The sequence below is a fragment of the Canis lupus genome, chromosome 4 (genome assembly GCF_011100685.1).
Source record: "Canis lupus familiaris isolate Mischka breed German Shepherd chromosome 4, alternate assembly UU_Cfam_GSD_1.0, whole genome shotgun sequence".
Classification (NCBI taxonomy): Eukaryota; Metazoa; Chordata; class Mammalia; order Carnivora; family Canidae; genus Canis; species Canis lupus.
Window position 1 is genome coordinate 3,093,353 of NC_049225.1, and position 20,465 is coordinate 3,113,817.

The following is a 20,465-nucleotide window of genomic DNA, read 5'->3' on the forward strand; positions in this document are numbered from 1 at the left end:
CAACCAAGTAAAAACTGTGCTAGGTTCTCTCTGTGACCTCATCGGAAGGAAAACAATAACTGGCTCATGAAGGAGAAAGTAAGTAGAGACAGTAGCATGTTCCTGCTCACACAACTCACAGTGGAGCCAACACAATTTCAGCTCCTGAGTCCACACTCAGATCCAGTCTATGCTGTACTTCCCCTACCCCATCTCTTCCTGCTGGAATCTCTGATCTAGAAGAGATTAGTAGGGGTGGGATCCTGGTCATCTGTCAACAGATTAAGAAAGTATCTCACAAAACAGGTTATAAATTGCATTTTCATTAAAAATGTATTAGTGACTGTCAAGGTCATTTCGTAGACATGAGATTATTACCAAATTGAAAAGAAATACTGTCTTTTGTAATTTGTCTTTCAGGATTTCCTGGAGGCCAACATAGAAATATCTGTATGCACAGATGCCAGAGTAATAACTGATATAAGCCTGTTTGAAGCCAAGGCCCTCCTTTTACATCTCTTGAATACCTTCCCTCAGTGTTTTATGGCATTTAGAAAGATCTGCCTCCTTGCAACACCAGGAAAATGCTCTGAATGTGCCAAAATCCTTTATCACTGTTCTCTTTCCAAGTCTTAAAGGATTCAGAAACTGGTAACTTCTGCCTTCCTAAGAGGGCCATGGTCTATGCTGTTTCATACTTTGCTTCATACTTTGATTCTTCATAAAATGAGTATTTATAGACAGGGTTTGCCATAAGCCTTTTCTCAGACATCTTTAGAAAATCACCGTGGCTTGCAAGCCAAGCCCCTTGCAGATTAAACATGCCACAGCAATGCTTTCAAACTATGAATAACCGGTGCCTCTAAGATCCTCAGTTCCTCCAAGTGGCAGGCTCATGAATCAACTTTTGTCGTTCTCCACCTAAAACACATATTAAATATATCCATGTCAAATTTTAAAATTGTTATAGATTGTCATTCTCACCTGCTCTCTCCATGCTAAATAAACCTACTGAAGAAAAAGAAGGGTTATTTCACACACAAGTCCAAGACAGGACCATCTACTTAGTTGGGAAGTAAGTTGGGAAGTATGGGAAGGAGACTTAACAAACTTGGAGTTAATGATACTTGAATCAAACTTCCTGAGTAAGGAAGGACGGTGAGGTATAAATATCTTATGAACTCCAAATATTGCTGCAGATCTGATACTTCTGCAGCCAGACTGAAATATATACTCATGTAGAGATGTCTACTTATCTTATGATCACACTGACTTCAATATAAATTATTGACAGCAGATAGTTCTTAAGTCAACATAAAATTATAGTCATTTATTTCTAATCATGAAATCAGTGTTCACTACAATAAATACAGAAAGAGTAGTCAAAGAAATGTTTAAGCCATAAAATCTCTCATACTTCTATTTACCTCCTACAATCATCAGTGAATCTGTCATGTATATACTGAAAGAGATCCTCTTTATATACATGCGTATATAAAATACAAATATGTATGTATAAAATATACATTTTATATTTATAAGTCATTCAACTGCAATTAATATACTATTTTTCCCTTTCATCCTCAATGGTGTAATATTACACACTTATGTTAATGACTTTTTCAATTATAGAAGTAATGTGTGAAAATAGAGTAAGAATACATATGTAATGGAACACACAGAAAAGCCAAAGATCTGTCCCCGGAAAAGCAGCCACATAGCAGTTTTCTGTGCATCCCCCCAGAAACAACCAGAGAATACAAGAATGAATCTTTTTTTATATATTTCTAATATAATGCATTTGGAATCTTAATGTTCATAAAGTATCCTTCTTGTTTCTTTTTTTATGTTGTTGTTTTTGCTTCTGTTTTTCACTTAATACCATGGCCTAGATGCCCATGCTAAGAAATTACAGCAAATGGCCAGTCTTATACAGTTTTCCCAATGATATGTTTATCTAAGTTTTCAATGATAACACAGTACTACACTGTTACTTATGTAACCAATCCCCTGTTGATAGAAAAATTGTTTTCAACTTTATGTAATTTATAAACAATTATGCAGTGGACATAATATGTACACATGTACAAATATATCTCTAGAATACATATCTTAAAGTAGAATTTCTAGAGTAAAGGGAAATACATTTAAAGTTTTATATGTATTGCCAACCAAAGTTTGTTTTAAATTCCATCAATTTACTCTCTCACTAAAAACATATTACCCAACATTTTCCCCAATAATGGGTGTTACCAAATTTTTTATGTACCAAGCTAAAAAATGAAAAGAGATCTTTATTTATCATTTTAATTTGCAAGGTTTTGTCATGTTGAGAATCTATTGTTATTTATGGGTCAGGGAATTGTCTCCATCTTTTGTCTCTTTTTTCCATTAGATGCTACTTCCTTTCCTTATGGATTTATGAAAACTCTACATATTACAGAAACCAAGACTTTGTCCTTCATATAGACAACATACTTTACAAAATTCCCACCTATTTTTATTTTGTAATGATATCATTTATCATAAACATTTTAATTTTTGCATTCAAATTTATCAGTCTTTTATTAATCACTTACTAACATGATTTAATAGTAACTTGTATCAGGATGGTCAAGGCAGTAAAGTCAGTAGCTGCACAACATCATGGCTAGCTTTGTTGTTTACATTGTGTGTCACTTACTCAACCATTAAATGCAAGGATCAGGGACTATACAGCACACAGCTGCCCCCCACTGCCCAGATTCAGGCACCTACCACAGCAAGCTCTCAATCTTTTGAACAGATGAGACTCCTGTTTAAATTCAGAACCATTAGACTCCAAGTCCATGTTCTCCCAACATGGCAGAGAACACCTTTTCAGAAGACTATAAAAGGAACAGAGATTTAAGACTCTTGGGAAATAACAAACAAAATGGAAAACCAAGCTTCCCTAGAGAGATATTTAAAAAAGAGAGAGAGGGAGATAGGTGTGGGGAATTAACAAAAACTCTGAGGAGTAGCAATGCGAAAACGCAAAAGTTAATGTGAGGAGTGTGTGTGTGTGCGTGTGTGTGTGTGTGTGTGTAAAGTACATTCAGAACTTATGTCTCTTGCCACATGAAAAAATTAGTTTAAAAGCCACAAAATATGCATGTTTCTGAAACCACTGTGTATTATCTTAATGACATAAAGGATTACTATACTGTTACCCTCCTTTAAGATGTGAGTTTTAGAGAATTCTAAATGTGCCAATTTTAAGTAACAGCTCCCTCAAATCCTTTCTTAATCAAACGGGATGTAAATAATTAAGGAAACATAATATATTTAAGAAATATATACTTTATATCTACATATTAATCTTTAATATAGATATAAATGTACTGTCTATCAAATCCCTTATATTAACTAATTCTAGACATTCTGGAAGAATATTCTGGATGGGAGGCAAGCAATGGACAGACCCAAAAGCTCTGGGCCTAGAGACAAAGTGAGTGAGGTCACAGGTAAAAAGAGAGAGACAGACCAGCCATAAAATTCAGATTAGAATTCAGTCCATAAAACCTTTGGATGAATCAAGTATTTAATTAATATTTGAGTTGGGCACTGTAGCTTTTTTTCCAGAATTCTCTGCAATGTTCACATCTGTATGGCAGCCAAGCAGTCCTAGGGCTTGGCCCCAGTTTCAGGAGGGGGTCCTGTCTCAGGCAGAGTCAGTGTTGGTGAAATTCCCATCCTCTCTGGTAAGAATGAAGAGCTCAAGAAGGACTATGCATACAGTTTGGGCTAATGAGATGAAAGAGGTGATAGGCTAGAGGTTTTAGGAAATGGCATGCTCCTTCCTAAGAGATAATTTCCAGGAGCAGCTTTCTTTCACTTCTTCCATGTTAGAGAGGAAATCTGCAGCACCATGAGCTGAGGACAGCCCACTGAGGCCACACAAGGGAAGCCAGCATTGGAAGGATCTGACTCTGTTGACAGAAGAAGTAGGTTCTGGATGCTATGATGAAGCCACTGAGTACACCCAATGGCAGACTTCCAATTCTACACAAGCCAATGAATGTCCTCCACTGTGTGAGCCACCTTGGGTTGAGGCTGTCATTTGCAACCAGACACATCCTAAGAGTGCCATCATCATTCCACCTACAACTGCTTCCTCCCACCCTCTTTGAATAAACCATTTACAAATCATATCATATCTTTAGGGACGGCTGGGTAACTGAGTGGTTGAGCATCTGCCTTTGGCTCAGATGGAGATCCCAGGGTCCTGGGGTAGAGTCCCACATGGGGCTCCCTGCGGAGAGACTGCTTCTCCCTCTGCCTATGTCTCTGCCTCTCTCTCTGTGTCTCTCATGAATAAATAAATAAAATCTTTCAAAAAACCATATCTTTGCCATGGTCTCATTAAAAATTGAACCATAAAACCAATTATGATGAGGAGTTGTGCTCCCACCCTCCATGTCTCCAGCATTTCATCAAGTTTATTATTACTACTTTGGTACATTCTAAATTAATGAGATTTAATCCCCAAAGAAGTCTGTGAAGGTTTATAAAAGAAGTCTGAGGGCTACATAGCCCAAAAGGATAGAAAGGAAGTGTTGACTTTGCTAGGATTAGACATTTTTCTATGATTTTAGAAAAATCATTATAATTCTCTCTGTACATTTTTATTACTTATGGATACATGAGCACACGGACCTATTGAAATGAAAAAACAGACTATGGAAACCACTAATGTGAAAATATAAAATGCACATTATCTAGATATATAACAATACTGTTTCCACTCATAATCCTTCCTACCCTCAAACACACACAGGTCTTGACCCTAAACATCTAGTTTCTCACAGAAATGAATCCAATGTCCTCTCAAGTGAATAACTAAATTGTGGTGTTAAAAACACTACCACACATCAGTTTCAACCAAATGCAGAAATTCAGCACTGTAATTTCTTCACTGGCAAAGAAATACAGCCCTTAGAATACTGGCATCATAAAATCCTTGTCCTAGTGATTTCATGGGTAAAATAATAAATCCAGATTCCTAGAAAGCCTCCATGGCCTGGGTCCTGCTCAAAGAAATGCCAGCCAGTGTTACCCCTTACTCTGAAAGTAGCAAACTACATGTGTTTAATTTTCATGGCATATCAAATACCCACCTAAAGGAAATATATTAAAAATGCTAGCAGGCACAAGGGTTTTATTTGCTAAATAGTATTTTTAAATTTTAAGGAGTTTCAATTAGATTATAGGGAATTTCCAAATATTTTGACTACCTTCCATTCTTCACATAAACAAAAAAATGCCTCAAGACCTCTTTTCTCTACTTAGGCATATACTTTCCTACTCTATCAGAACTCTGTTTAATTAGAAAATGTTTACTGAGTATCTGCCATGTGTCAGACATGAAGTTAAATGACAGAGATGCAAAAACGAGAAAGGGTATTATACTTGCCCTCGATATCACAGGCATATATGTAACTAAGTAAGAAGTGGAGTAGATGTTATAATGCAAATAAACACTAAGTATCAAGAAAGGAGAGAGAGAGAGAGAGAGAGAAGGAATGAACGAACGAACAAATGAACAAACTGCATAATCATGCTTTAGAGCTAGGAAAAGATGTCAAGATTAACTTCAAAAAAGTCACATGTGAACCAGGCCTTGAAGGAATTCTGGTAAAGGCAGGAGTATGAAAATATCACCGAAGTATGGACAGGACACTCAGAAATGGGTATGGCTAGAGAAAGGGGAAAGCCAGTGCCAAGGCCCAGGCTGGAAGAGTTTGCCGGGGCCTCACATACCAGGCAAAGCAAGTTAAATTTCACCTTCTGAAATGGTGGGAAAATGTGAGAAATTTCTAAATGGAAGATAGGTGGAGTCACAGCGTCCAGATGAATCTGGGATTTGGGAACTGAGGGCGAGTGAAAAGAGAGGTCATTCTCCACGGGTCTCATGTTTTTGCACGTCTTGTGACAGAGCCAGTGCAAGCCTTTCTTTTGGGTCAGCCTTTCAAGGATGTTTGTAGCAAGCAGCCTTGGAAGAGGGAGACGGTATCTTTATCCAAAGCAAAAGGGCAGGCAGGCTTATTTCCAGGTAATTGATTTGGACTCCCAAATCTTTTGAGGCCACCTCACAAGCTTGCAAGTTCCTAGTTCCTGATAAGAGACAAGTAAAAGCTACTGGAATAGTCCAGGCCAAAACTAATAAGGATGTATGCTTGCATACAGTCAACTGGAATGCGGCACAAACCACAAGCATTTTTAAATTTACATCAAGCACACCTAAAAGATGCAAATGCAAATCTCAAAAAGACTACAGAAGGAGGATGGAGAGGGTCCCTGACAAGATCCTTGTGATGGAGAAAGAGGAGTCTTGTAGGAGTCACTTGAGAACATAAAGAAGGGCAGCCCTGGTGGCGCAGCGGTTTGGCACCGCCTGCAGCCTGCGGTGTGATCCTGGAGACCTGGGATCAAGTCCCACATCGGGCTCCCTGCATGGAGCCTGCTTCTCCCTCTCCCTTTGCCTGTGTCTCTACCTCTCTCTCTGTGTCAATAAATAAATAAAATCTAAAAAAAAAAAAGAGAGAACATAAAGAAAAATACTTCATGCATATTCACACAGAGTCCCTTCACCCACAAAATCACACCCTCGCTAACTCCCCTCCATAAACCAAAGACTGATCTACTGCCCTCGCCACAGTCCACACTCAGAGACAGATGCAAGTACTAAACGTCACTTGGCTTTAGGCACAATAGTAAACACCAAAAGCCTCAATTAAGAAGCAAGTCATAAAACTGCAGTAACTGCTATGGGATCATTTTAAAGAGACATGAATCAATTGCCTTAAAAATCATCATACTTCTTACCTAGCAACTCATAGAGAGAATTCAGAATCGACTTCCAGGACTCGCCTGCTTCTCTCCCAGCAACATCAGCAAAGTGTGCCGCGCTGCTATACACATGCAGCCTGTCTATACACTCGAGCACGAGGTTGATCATTCCCTGTAATGTTAATAAAAATTACCATCAGAAACTGTGAATCTGCTCATAGACAAGAAATGCACAGTTGATTAAAAAAAAAAAAAAGCCTGGCTTAAGGTAAGACTGTTAATTGTTAGGAAAATTGAGGTCATTTAGTTAAACGACAGGAAGAAACACACTTGCATGTAAAATAACATTTTCTTGACATAACTCAAGTGGTTTTTAAATTTGGAGGACTATTCTCAAATGCAAGCAGAAGAACAATGCAAAAATATGTGCTTTATACTTATATTTGCAAGTAGATTAATGAATCAATCACAACTGTATCTTACCATGAGTAAATGAAGAGGTTCAGAGTATGCAACCCCAAGATATGCCTCTTTGGCATAGGATTATTTTGAGCTGAAGGCTATTGAGAAAAAGCAGACACAAGAAAAATTCTCTGCCCTTTACCTCCACCAGGAGGGGCAAGAGATGCTTAATTACAACAAACAAGACCCTGGCACTCATCAGCCCAGAGGCTTCACAGAGGAATGCACATAACAAACTTTACTAACTCATCCTTATGAGTTTCCCCAGATATTTGCTGTTCCACAACTTGCTGCCCCTAGAAGATCAAAATTCCTTTCATCTTTTCAACTTTCTACACATTTACTGTCCTTTTGTTAAGATGCTGTATAAGTCCAAGTTCTAACCACGCCTCTGAGTTGCTCATCACTGAGTGCTCCCATGGTTATGCATGACTCACAAGTTAATAAATATCCTCTTGTTTTCTTATATCTGTCTTTTGTCACTCCAACCTGCAGGACCTCAAGCTATGAACCTAAGAGGAGTAGAGGAAACAGATTTCTCTTCCTTCCCTATAAAAGCATAGGACCTAAGAATCCTTGTTGTTAGGGCAGGCATCATCATGATCATAACTATCATCATAATTTTTAATATTAAATGAAAGATCTAATGAATGAATGAATGAAGAAAAAGCTCATGAAAAGAGATCTTTGAAACAAATAAAAAATGCATTATAGAGCTTTGTAAGATGCTGTCTACATTTGAAATTATGCTTTTATTATTATTACTAGATTAAGGTTGCCAAAATGAGGCCAAGCACATGAAAGGAGGAGCTAGTAGGAATTGACCAATCAAGAGAACCTGTTTCTCACATTGTTCTAAGAGGCACCAGGGACATAAGCACATTTCTAGGTCCCCCTCCATGTTGTCTTACATGAGAAATTGGGGGAAAAAATCCAAATCAATATCTCAAACTTTCACAGCCCAGTGTTTCATTGTAGTTTTTCTAGGTACAAAATGAATGTAGCATAGACTAACATTTTGGCATACACCAAACGAAAAGGTCCCAACAAACTACTCCAAGTTGTTACTGGCTCATGTTGACCTGCCCTGTGCTTTCATACCGCTACAGTCTCTAAACACATTAGGTTTTTTTTTTTATATACACACAGTAAAAAGCCTTCAAAAATTAATGTTAATTTCAAATAATTTGATGGAAAATTAGGAAACAGTTTTAAAACCAGAAGAATGTAGAGTTAGGGATTCTGCGCACTCAGCAATATTCTCTAACCTTTTTTCTTAGATACTTTTACAAAGGTACTTTTACTCAGAAACACTCATTATTCCATATACAGGAAGCACTGTATAAAGAATAGGAACACCTGCTGAGCTGGCCTGATTTGCCAGCTCCCCTCTGACCTCCTATCACTGCAATTCCTGAATAGATGGTACTAAATCTGACACTCGTTTTAGGATCCTTAGACATAACCCTCAGTCCTTCTGTTAGTATGTCTATAAAACACGGCACTTGAGCTCTTTTTTAACCAGAATGTGCATGAAATAAAATCACACACAAAAACTGAACACCTGTAAAAGCAGTGAGTAGAGCTGCTCTGCCCGCAGAGAGCAGAGAGCCCGCAGCTCTGCCCTGGGCGGCCTTCCCTCCCCTGGGCAGCTTCCCTCCCAATGTAAAACTCCCTGCGGACCCTCAGGCACATCCAAGGGGCCTCAAGAACCTGCTGAACAGTCTACAAATCTTCTTGCTTGTCAAAGCCTGTATTCATTTAGACACTTTAAGAGGCTGTGTTTATATAACAAACAGGAAGCAAAGTGCAGTGCAGTGAACGATCAGTATAAAGGCCCAGCAAACAGCAAAATAGAACATCCTTTGCCAGGGGAGTGTAGACTTCCGTTTTTCTAAACTAGCACTCCCCACTCCCCGACAGAGAAAGAAAGATAATTGCAGGATTCCTGTAAGCCCGGTTCTCAGGCCATAGTTTACCTGCTCAGAGTGCAAACCCGTCAGAGCGCATCACCCCAGAGCAGCTGTTTTCCTGAGATGGTGGCATGAAAGAAATGAAGGCTGGTGGAAGCTCACCTCTTCCTGGAAGAGGTTTTGCCGGTTCTTGAGAGCTCGCAATCTGTTCTGCTTGTCTTCATGCTCCAAGTGCTCATCCGGGGGGTGGAAGTAGCCAATCAAGTCTTGCAGACTTAGACTCACAGACTCTATAGGGAGGTCCACAGTGGAGGCCCTCACTTTCTTGCTGAGCGCATCGAGGCCCCTAAATAAACGGCAAACATTTTTCTACATCAGCGATCCCCAATCTTACTATTTTTTTTAGATCACAGAGGATTTAAGGCTTTACTCTCTCTCCCTGCACCACTGTAAAAGGAACCCATGAGCCAGGTGCTCATTTCCCTCAAACAGTGATAATTAATATATTCAAATGAGAAATTCTTGATTTTGTCAAGTATATATGATGCTATATTAAAACCACCAATATGAAGACAGACACATCTAGACATAAACTTGAAAGCCCTCAAGAACCAATTCCTAAAAAAAAAAAAAAAAGAACCAATTCCTACAAAGCCAATGGTCTCAATATTTAGGAACCACTTGATTTTCATTTTAAATCATTATATTCACTTCAAGGATTAAGATCAGCTTCCCAGATTTCTGATTCTGACTTCACTTGTTCTGTTTTTGTTTGTTTGTTTTGGGAGAAGGAAGTGTTAACTCCTACACTATCAGTGACCCTCACTGCCATTCTGAAAATTCCTGCCTGTTTAAAAGTACATTCCAATGATGTTTATTTTAAATTTTTCTTATTAATTGGAAAATAATATATTAAAATGCTTTTATCTGAAAAAAAGTATTTATAATTGGACTAAGAAACATCGTGTTGTGTTTTCTTTGAAGAAAAACATTACTGGCATGTCAATGTGTTAATTTGTTAAGCTTTCTGAGATTCTGAGTTTTAGAATTCATAGCTCTGAATGTATCTGGAAAGAACTTTAAAATCTGGTATTTGTAAATCAAAATCATTTCAAAATAAGAAGTTTATTAAAAAGCACACAACAGACACCATAAAAGGATGGGAGAATGCATATACTATAGATGATACAGTAATACTCATATTAGTTATGACAAAATTTAATGCATAAAATATTATACTTCCTTTCCTGGTCTCTGCATCAGCAAAATTATGTGGCAATATTTTATTCCAAAGAAATGTTCCTGGTTAATTATCTGTTTTAGAACTTACATTTTAAAAACAGTAAGGGCCTCATTAGTGAGAATAAGCTTATCTTTGAATTTACATTGCTCACAAATATAATTTAACATGTATCATCAATTACATAGAGATGACAAATAATGTTGAAATAGTTGACTTTAGCCTCATAAACAGCAGAAATAGGAAAACTATACAACTCTTCTAAAGTTTTAGCTGGCAATTTCATATCAATTACAATAGAATTTATCTATTGCCTAGTTTTATCATCTCTGTCTTTCTCTGCCCAAAAAGTAATAGAAATGACTTTTCAGTAGAAAATGATTTCTCTATTACAATGAAAACTTACATGCAATGAAATATTTCTGTTCTAAACATTTTATCCTATTACACTTCAGTTAAATGATAAATACGTTTATAGTAAAGTCAAACTCAACTCTCCTCATACTGAAGTGAATGAAATTCAAGTGATTCAAATATAGTATCTACATTTTTTAAAGATTTATTTATTTATTGAGATAGAGAGAAATCAAGTATGCATGCCCAGCACCCATCGGTGTGAGCAGCCAGTGAGATGAGGGGCAAGGGAGGGCAAGCAGACTCTGTGCTCAGCATGAGCCCAGCAAACCCCTCAATCCCATGACCTCAATATCATGACCCAAGCCAAACCAACGGAAGACACTTAACCAACTGAACCACCCAGGTGCCCCATCAAATATAGTATCCACATTTTTATGACTGATTTTTTTTTTAATTTATTTATGATAGTCACAGAGAGAGAGAGAGGCAGAGACATAGGCAGAGGGAGAAGCAGGCTCCATGCACCGGGAGCCTGATGTGGGATTCGATCCCGGGTCTCCAGGATCGCGCCCTGGGCCAAAGGCAGGCGCCAAACCGCTGCGCCACCCAGGGATCCCAGTATCCACATTTTTAAATGTAAAAAGAAATAATAAGAAACATCACTTCTTAGGTTATTAAGCTGAATATATCTATCAGCAATGTAACCATCCAATTATTTTCTAGAAATCTCTTGTCAAATACTATCCAAGAACCCCCCCAAATTGTTAAGTTTTACAACTTCTATCTCCTTTAAAGACATTCACCATCTTAATTTATCAAGAACAAAAAAATGAAGACAAAAAATAATTGAGGAAAACCAAAGGTGGTAGAATCACACTATATCTGAGCAAAAATTAAAGCCACAAATTCTCTATATTTTGCACTTTGAAGATTAAACAATATTACAACCAAATAGATTCCTCCCTAATATAATTTACTTTCAGAAAGTAAACACAAATGCAAACACACACACACATTTCCACCATCACCACCACAAGTACCCTGACCAGGCAGAAACCAGAAGGGTCACAGGAAATACCCTATGGGGGTGCCTGAGTGGCTCAGTCACTTAAGTGTCTGACTCTTGCTTTTGCCTCAGGTCAAGAGCTCAGGGTTGTGAGACTGAGCCCAGTGTCAGGCTCTGTGCTCATTGCAGGATCTGCTTAGTATTCTCTTCCCCTCCCTCTGGCTCTCCCCATCCAAGTGTACACTCTCTTTCTCTCTCTCTCTCAAATAAATAAAATCTTAAAAGAAAAGAAACTACATAAGAAAACACAAATAAAGAAAACTAAATTACCTTGACTTTCACCCTAAGTAAGTAAGAAACAGAAGTCTGCCTATGCATTTTTTTTAAATTAGGCTCTTAATAGTAAATAGCTCTACATTAATAAAACAAATACTTAAAAATAATCTACTTTTAAAAATATATAGGTGCCAATATTATTAAGACAGAGATTTTAAGGAATTTTGATGCTTTCATTAATATTACAGAAGGATCAAATTATTTTACTTAAAATAACCTACCCTTTATAATATTCTATAATTATATAAAATGTTTCAAAGTTTCTAAGATATATTGAAGAACTATATTAATTCAAGAACTCTTTTCAATAAATACTAATGATCATGTATGTAAAACTCACAGATATAAAAATATATATGAACAGGATTAATTAAATAATAGGTAAATCACTAAGAAAAATAAATCTGGTCAACAAACATGAATTACCACTATTTTCACAATTCCTGAATAAATTCAACTTAAAAAATTATTATGAATACATACATACATAGGTATATACATATAAACACATACACACATAATTTGCCTTTCCATCAAATTGGCAAGTTTAAAGAGATATAGGATTTATCCATCACAAGCCAGAGTGTATATTGGTACAATGTTACCAGAAAACATTTTGACCTCAAGCTTGATTTAGTCTGTAGATATGCAACTGTTTTCCATTATGAGGTAGGAAAACTTAGTTACTACAAGAATCATTTTTAAATACATTCCAAGCTGCACCCGGGTGGATCAGTTGCTTGTGTTCAGCTCTTGATTCCAGTTCAGGTCATGATTTCAGGGTTGTGAAATCAAACCCTGAATTGGTCTCTGCACTGAGTATGGAGCATGCTTAAGATTCTCTCTCTCCCTCTTCCTCTGCCCCTCCAATCAATCAATCAATCAATATTCAAAACTCACAAAGCATCTAGGTTTCATCACCCTCAATGTGAAAGGAAATTTAAATAGGTCCAGCTCAAGGGTGTTTTATAAAATAATCCTGAACTACAGCTATGAATTATAAGTTACACACACAATTTCTAAAAATCACATTCCCTTTTTAAAAGTTTATTTATATGAAAGACATAAAATCATCTATCATTTTCAAATGTGTACTGCCAACCTACCAAATTATATAGGTTTACCACCATAGTATATTTTAGAATTGTGTATTTGTAAATCTAATAAGGAAATTGAAATAAAATGTCAAACTACTACTACAGCAAAATAAAACATACCTTATAAATCTATTGAAAAGGAAAACTGTGCTCCGAATGACTCGTGCAGTCCGTGATTCTTCATGCTGAGATCTGGATAAATTTAAGCCATCATCCATGTGACCTTCATGATGCATAATAGCCTGTACAAACACAGAATTAACACCATTACTCCCGTTATCTCCTTTCTTTTTATTAAGATTTATGTTTATTTATTTGACAGAGAGAGAGAGCGCACAAGCAGGGGGAGCAGCAGGCAGAGGGAGATGGAGGCACAGGGAGAGGGACAATCAGGCTTCCTGCTGACCCAGGATCCTGGGATCATGACCTGAGCCAAAGGCAGATACTTAATTGACTGAGCCACCCAGGCGCCCCTACCATCTCCTTTTCTAAATGGGTGTTAAGAAGATGTGAACTCCAAAGGTAAGCCATAACAATAAATAGAATCAAAAGGCAGGGACAAGGGGCAATAAGCTGATGTGTACATTTAAAATAATATGCTCTTACAAACCAGTCATTTAATATATTCATTGGGTTCTTCTCTCAAAGAATTCACCAGTAAATGAGTTGAACAAAACAGACACCAGAATATTCTCATATATCTATGTTCAATGACTGAACCACAATCTAAGCAAACTCTGAACAAAGCAATAAAGGAAAACATTGCATTGGTATGCCAGTTAGACAGCAGTTCTGAACACACACTGTACTCAAATAAGTACCTATCAGTGTTTCTAAGGCATCTAAGTTCTTTAAAAAATGCACTTTTATCTTATTCATTCTTTTGTTAGACTTTATGCTTTTGAACTTTTTATGAAAGTAATAATATAAGTGTAGAAATCTTCGGTGAACAGTTAAATGAACTTCACAAAGTGAATGCACCATGTAATCAACACCTCAATCCAGACAGAGAACATTATAGAACCTTAAGATACCCCTAGGGCTCCCTTACTGTTCCCCATCCTCTATACTGCTCCCCACATTCCTGACTCTTCACAGAGAAAGTCCATTGTGTTCTACATATAAATGGGACTATGTGTATCTAGCTTCCTTCACTCAGTGCCTGTAGCAAGACATTTCAGCACATGTAAGCAGGGGTACTGAACTAAAATTAGTAACTAGAACCAAAATTATACATTATCTGAAAAGCAGTGTAAAGAGGAACTCCTCAGACCAAAATCAATGAGACAGAGCTACATCCATATTCAAAGGCAATTCTTCATTGTCTTAAATGTCTTCATTGACAAAGAAAAAATGATTAAAATGAAGGAACATATTATTCATTGTAAGACAAAAAAAAAGAAAAATAAAGTGGAGAAGTGGAATTCATAAAGATAAAAAGAGGAACTAATGAACTAAAAACCAAGTACTAAAAAGGATGGATAAACCAAGATTTGATTCTTTGAGAAGACAAATAAAATAAATAAACCTTTCACAAGCCAGGCTAAAGATAAAATTTTAAAAAGAAGAAAAAAAAACAGAATAAGATATAAGACACAAAAGACAGCAAAATCGTAGCACTGTCATAAATCAATATTATATACAACTCAATGGCAAAATAATGTAAATTAATATCCCAGAGGAAATGGATGGCTTCCTAGCAAATCAAGAATCAAATAAAGTAGAAAATTTGATGAGATTGGCTTATTTAGAAGATACTAGAAAGGGAAGTATAAGAGTTAATATATAAAAGATCCTAGGTTTACATGTGAGTTCTAATGAATCTTCAAAGAACAGAGATTTTTTTTCATGGTAAACTGGTCCTGATCAGAGGTCAGCAAACTATGCCATTTTTGAGTACAGTCTGTGAGCTTTAAGTGAATTTTACATTTTTAAATGGTTAAAAAAGACTCAAAAAATGTATTTTGTGACATATGAAAATTTCATGAAATTCCAATATCCCTAACAAACAAAAATTAATTTTATCTCTGAATATACATGTAGTAATTCTAAAGAAAACGTGAATAAGATCTAGTAATATTTCAAAAGCATAATAGACTATGGCCAAATAGGGTTTTGTCTATGCCTTTAAGGATTCTTCAATATTATAATACTCATTACCTTATTTATCAACAAATTGAAGGCCATTAAAACATGATTTATAATTTCTTTAACTGATAAAAATTCAGCAAAAATTACTAAGTTTTTAAGAAGCCATAAAAAACAGGAGTAGCAGGATATAACTTACATATATGAACTATTTCAATTACCTGTAGGATGCAAGAAGGTATAAATTCTGTGAAACAGGAGTGAAGGTTCACAGTAAGAAAACGCCTGAGATGAATAATCAGAACAATGAAAAATGGAACGTTGACATAAAAAGTGACTGAGGGTGAAATCATGAAAAATTACAAGAAAAGTACAATTTCAAAGACACTGAGAGAACTTGAGAATAGCACCAAACACAACAAAATGAGTGATCTGGAGGACAATCTGGGAAGCAAGATCTGGAAATAAGGAAGAAAGATAAGAATACAGAACGAGGACAGCCAATATGGAGAAGTGGAACGAGCTTATTTCCCGAGAAAGAAACTAAAAAACTGAAGGAAAACATGTCCTTTCCTTTCTGTCCCTCCCCCCTTAGACTGTGAAATGAACCTACTCTAACCTCTGTCTTCTGAGGACCTCAAGAAGCAGCCTGAATCCTTTGGTTCCAAATAACCATAACTTGGGACAAAAGTCAAAGGCATTTTGCTGAATGGAAGAAGCTTTATACCAAAGAGTGGTGCTACATAGTTTCCTTTATATGAAGTTCTGCACCAGGCAAAACTAACCTATGGTGGGAAAATGTTACAGAAGCAGTTGCGCCTGGGGAAGAAGGGGCAGGAAGATGAGCTGGACAGGAACGCTGGGCGACTTTCTGCTGAAATGGAACTTTCTCCTGCCACATCATCACTTGTGTGGATCACATAATCTTTTGGCATTTCAGTGTATTTAGATACTACCTTTAAAAATTCCACATAGGTAACAGTAATAATTTAGCAGAACATGGCAAGGATGCAGAACTGTAAATGAAACAAGCATAAAAAAGCACTAGAAACGATGAAGGTGAAGGATAGATACACCAGGGCTCAGCATACTATTTTGTTTCCTTGGCATATATTTGAATTTCCCATCATAAAACGTTAAATTCAGCTAAGCTCAGTCATAGGAAATAATAAATGGTTTACAATACTGCATACAAACAAACACATTTAAATTTATAAGCCTAGATCAAAGACCTCAAAGACAAGTGATCATCTCTTCACAAAGATTATGTGGGTCTGCAGGAGAGCTGTCCCTGGCTGTCCACCCAAAGCTCTAAGATAGTAGAGTGATGCATTAAGACAACTCCCTCAAAGGAGAATCAGCCTCCAACCTCACTAAAATCAGTGCTGGTCACTCCAAAGAGATCACAATAAAACACAATTAAACAATCCATACTGAAAATAAAGATTTCTGCCCCACTATAGTCTTTCCAACATTTAGAGAAGTAATCGTTGTCTTGTTTTTTGGTTCTGTGCACTGTGCTACATGTTGGTGTAAAATTTAGTACTATATATTTGCCCTTAAAGAAGTTCACAAATGGTGGGTAGGAGGGGGAGAGATCAAGGGAGGGAGGAAGGGAGGTAGGAGAGAAAGAGGAGAAAGGTAGCCTAGTAAGTGAAATAGCACAGGACCTCAAATAAAACTTAATAAGTCATACACAAATATTATGAGAACACAAAGGAGGACATAGGAAATAAGCTGAGACATTCAGAATAAGTTTTCAAATTATCTTTAAACTTCACCTCTGGGGGCACCTGGGTGGCTCAGCCGGCTAGGCATCTGCCTTCAGCTCAGGTCATGATCTCAGGGTCCTAGGATTAGGTTCCCTGCTCAGCGGAGAGTGTGCTTCTCCCTCTCCTTCTGCACTGCCTCCCATCATGCACACTCTCTCTCTAATAAATAAAATCTTAAAAAAAAAAATTTAACCTCTGGAGGACAGGTAGAAATTGGGTGGAGAAAAAAAGTTTTAAAGGGCATTCCAAAGAGAGGAAAGAGTGGAGTGCAGTTGACCCCTGAATAACACAGGTTTAAACTACACAGGGTACTCACATGTGGATTTTTTTTTCAAAATATACTGTATAGTACTATACATGTATTTTCTCTTCTGATTTTCTTAATATTTTGTTTTCTCTCGCTTACTTTATTGTAAGAATACGGTATATAATGCATGTAGCATACAAAATATGTGTTAATTGTTTATGTTTTCAGTGAAGCTTCCCATCAGCAATAGGCTATTAGTAAAGTTTTGGAAGGAGACAAAAGTTAAACATAAATTTTGACTGCGTTGGGGTACCACAGTTGTTGAACACAGTTTGCACTGTGTATGCAAAAGCACAGAAATGTAGAACCCATATTGTGTTTGTTGGCTTTTTACTGAACTATAATCGACCAGCATACCATATTAATTTCATGTGTACGAAATGAACAGCAACCTACTAGATGCAAGAAGGTATTTGCAAATCATGTATCTGATAAGGGATTAATATCCTATATAAATAAAGAATTCACAGAAGTCAATAACAACAAAAATATAATCTGATCTCAGAATGGACAGATGATCTAAATAGACATTTTTTTCAAAGCCAAATTTTTGTGAGGAAGTAAAAGTAATGTAGTCCAAGTGGTGGGCTGGGAAAACCAAAGATACTGTCTAGAGATTGGACAAAGAATAAGAGAACGGGGCACAGATGAGGTAAGAGGCAGGTCAGGAAGGGTATCATATCACTATCCAGAAGTATAGCACCTGCTTTGAAAGCAACAGATTCTCAGTGGAAGACTTAGCAGCTGGGCTGCATGAACTCTCCTGCATTCTAGAAACATATCCCTAGCAGAAGCAAGGAGAACAAACTGAAGTAGGTAGACTAGGATAGGATCCAGAAAAGAGTATACTTCTGGGCTTAATATTTAAAGCTGTGTTGTAATATCCAGCATAGTTTACCTCACAAAAACCAGAGAGATTACTATGGTGAGATTTGACCTTTTTGCATGTCAATAATGATGTTTAGCAGGTGGCTCAAATTGTTAGCTATTTCTTTTTGTCTTGGCATTTGTGTTTTTTGTCATAAAAAATGGCTACTATGAATTGTGTTCTTACATAATCTTACCTTACGTTGTATGGATCCCATTCTCACTGATTTTACATCCACAGACTGGTAGGTAAGCCATAGGCCTGTATTTATATGTTGTATATAGCATACTGAGTCTCCATATTTTATTTCAGATGTCCCCATGCCATCTACTTCTTTTCTCACACCCACATCCAATTTTTCCTAGAGGAGAAAAAGGAAAAAAAGATAAGCAAAAGTTCTAAAAATAGTAGTTTATATTGAAAGAACTTTGCCTTTTTGTAAATATGCTCCTTGAAAAATTCAGCCCTCTGACATCCTTTAAAATAATAATGGTTTGGGATCCCTAGGTGGCTCAGCGGTTTGGCATCTGCCTTCAGCCCAGGGTATGATCCTGGAGTCCCGGGATCGAGTCCATATCGCGTTCCTCGCATGGAGCCTGCTTCTCCCTCTGCCTGTGTCTCTGCCTCTCTCTCTCCCTCTGCTTCTCTCATGAATAAATGAACAAAATCTTTAAAAAATAATAAAATAAAAAATAAAATAATAATGGTCAAGTACTCAATTGCACTACTGGGGATTTACCCCAAAGATACAGAAGCAGTGAGGCAGCAGGACACCTGCACCCCAATATTTATAGCAGCAATGTTCACAATAGCCAAACTGTGGAAGGAGCCTTAGTGTCCATCGAAAGATGAATGGATAAAAAAGATGTGGTCTATATATACAATGGAATATTCCTCAACCATTAGAAACAACAAATACCCACAATTTGCTTCAACGTGGATGGAACTGGAGGGTATTATGCTTAGTGAAGTAAGTCATTCAGAGAAGGACAAATATTATATGGTCTCATTCATTTGGAGAATATAAGAAATAGTGAAGGGAATAAAGGGGAAAGGAGAGAAAATGAGTGGGAAATATCAGTGAGGATGACAGAACATGAGAGACTCCTAACTCTGGGAAACAAACAAGTGGTAGTGGAAGGGGAGGTGGGCAGGGGGTGGGGTGACTGGGTGACAGGCACTGAGGTGGGCACTTGACGGGATGAGCATGATATGGTATATGTTGGCAAACTGAACTCCAATAAAAAAAAAAATTTTTAAGTACTCTATTCCAGCAGTTCAACTGATACTGAAAATCAAAGTGGGAAATTATAAAGATAAATAAACTACCTTGAATTATTCATACTGGTAGAAAATTATTTTGGCCATAACATAAAATTTTATATTGCTTCATGGCAAACTCCAAACCAGACATCTTAAAATTAGTAGCTCAGACTTCCAGTTTTTTTTCCCATTATTGGTGATTAAGAGCATAGGTTTAAGGAAACAGAAAATCCACTTTTGAGTTCAATCTCTGCCTCTGATTACTTCTGTGACCTTAAGACGATTTAATTAAACCTTTTAAGCCTTAGGTTTCTCACTTGTAAATAAAGCTAACAAAAGTATCTTGCCTGTAGTATCAGAAAAAATGGATAATGCATATAAAGTTTTCAGCTGGGTGCCTGGGATAAAATGAACACTTACATACATTTTCATGATTCTGACCATAAATATGGGGTGTTGGCAATGTTGATGGTGATGTTACTAAGGACGGTAATAATAGTGATAATTTCTTTTGAACTGATCAAAGCGATAATTCAGTTTCCACAACTACAACTTCCAATGTGGACTATGGAAATATTCGTTCCCTGTAGGAGCTTACTAGGTTAAGCTCCCTGTGCTAAGAACAATGAATCATCTGACACCAACAAGATATACTTATTTTGATGCTTCTTCCTTTAATGTGTTCTTTCAGTTTTCCCTCCCACACTGAATTCTAGTCTTCAGGCCCCATGATAGCTTGAAATTCTATATAGTCCTTAAAAATAAAGAAAAAAAATCCAATGTTCTTTTTGCTTCTGTACCTCTTTTTGCGGTTTCTTATTCTTCTCTGTGGTCTTTCATTGTTAAATTTAATTTAAATCTCACCTGTGTCTTTCCTTATTTGGCTTTTGTAATAGTTACACAAGTGTTTTTGAAGTTTTGCTTGGAGTAATAATTACACAATTAGTTGGAAATTACTAATAGTTAC

The 20,465-nt window shown here is 36.9% G+C and overlaps 1 protein-coding gene across 5 annotated transcripts in view; it reads right to left on the reverse strand.

Moving 5' to 3' along the window:
- Positions 1 to 20,465, reverse strand: part of RYR2 (ryanodine receptor 2) — a 726,942-nt gene that overhangs the window by 349,631 nt on the left and 356,846 nt on the right. For all 5 annotated transcript variants that reach the window (XM_038533815.1, XM_038533818.1, XM_038533817.1 and 2 more), the window contains 4 exons: positions 18,432 to 18,596; positions 13,321 to 13,442; positions 9,327 to 9,510; positions 6,826 to 6,961 (listed from right to left, as the gene is read on the reverse strand). In XM_038533815.1, the coding sequence (XP_038389743.1) occupies positions 6,826 to 6,961; positions 9,327 to 9,510; positions 13,321 to 13,442; positions 18,432 to 18,596 (607 nt within the window). The remainder of the gene's footprint in view (positions 1 to 6,825; positions 6,962 to 9,326; positions 9,511 to 13,320; positions 13,443 to 18,431; positions 18,597 to 20,465) is intronic.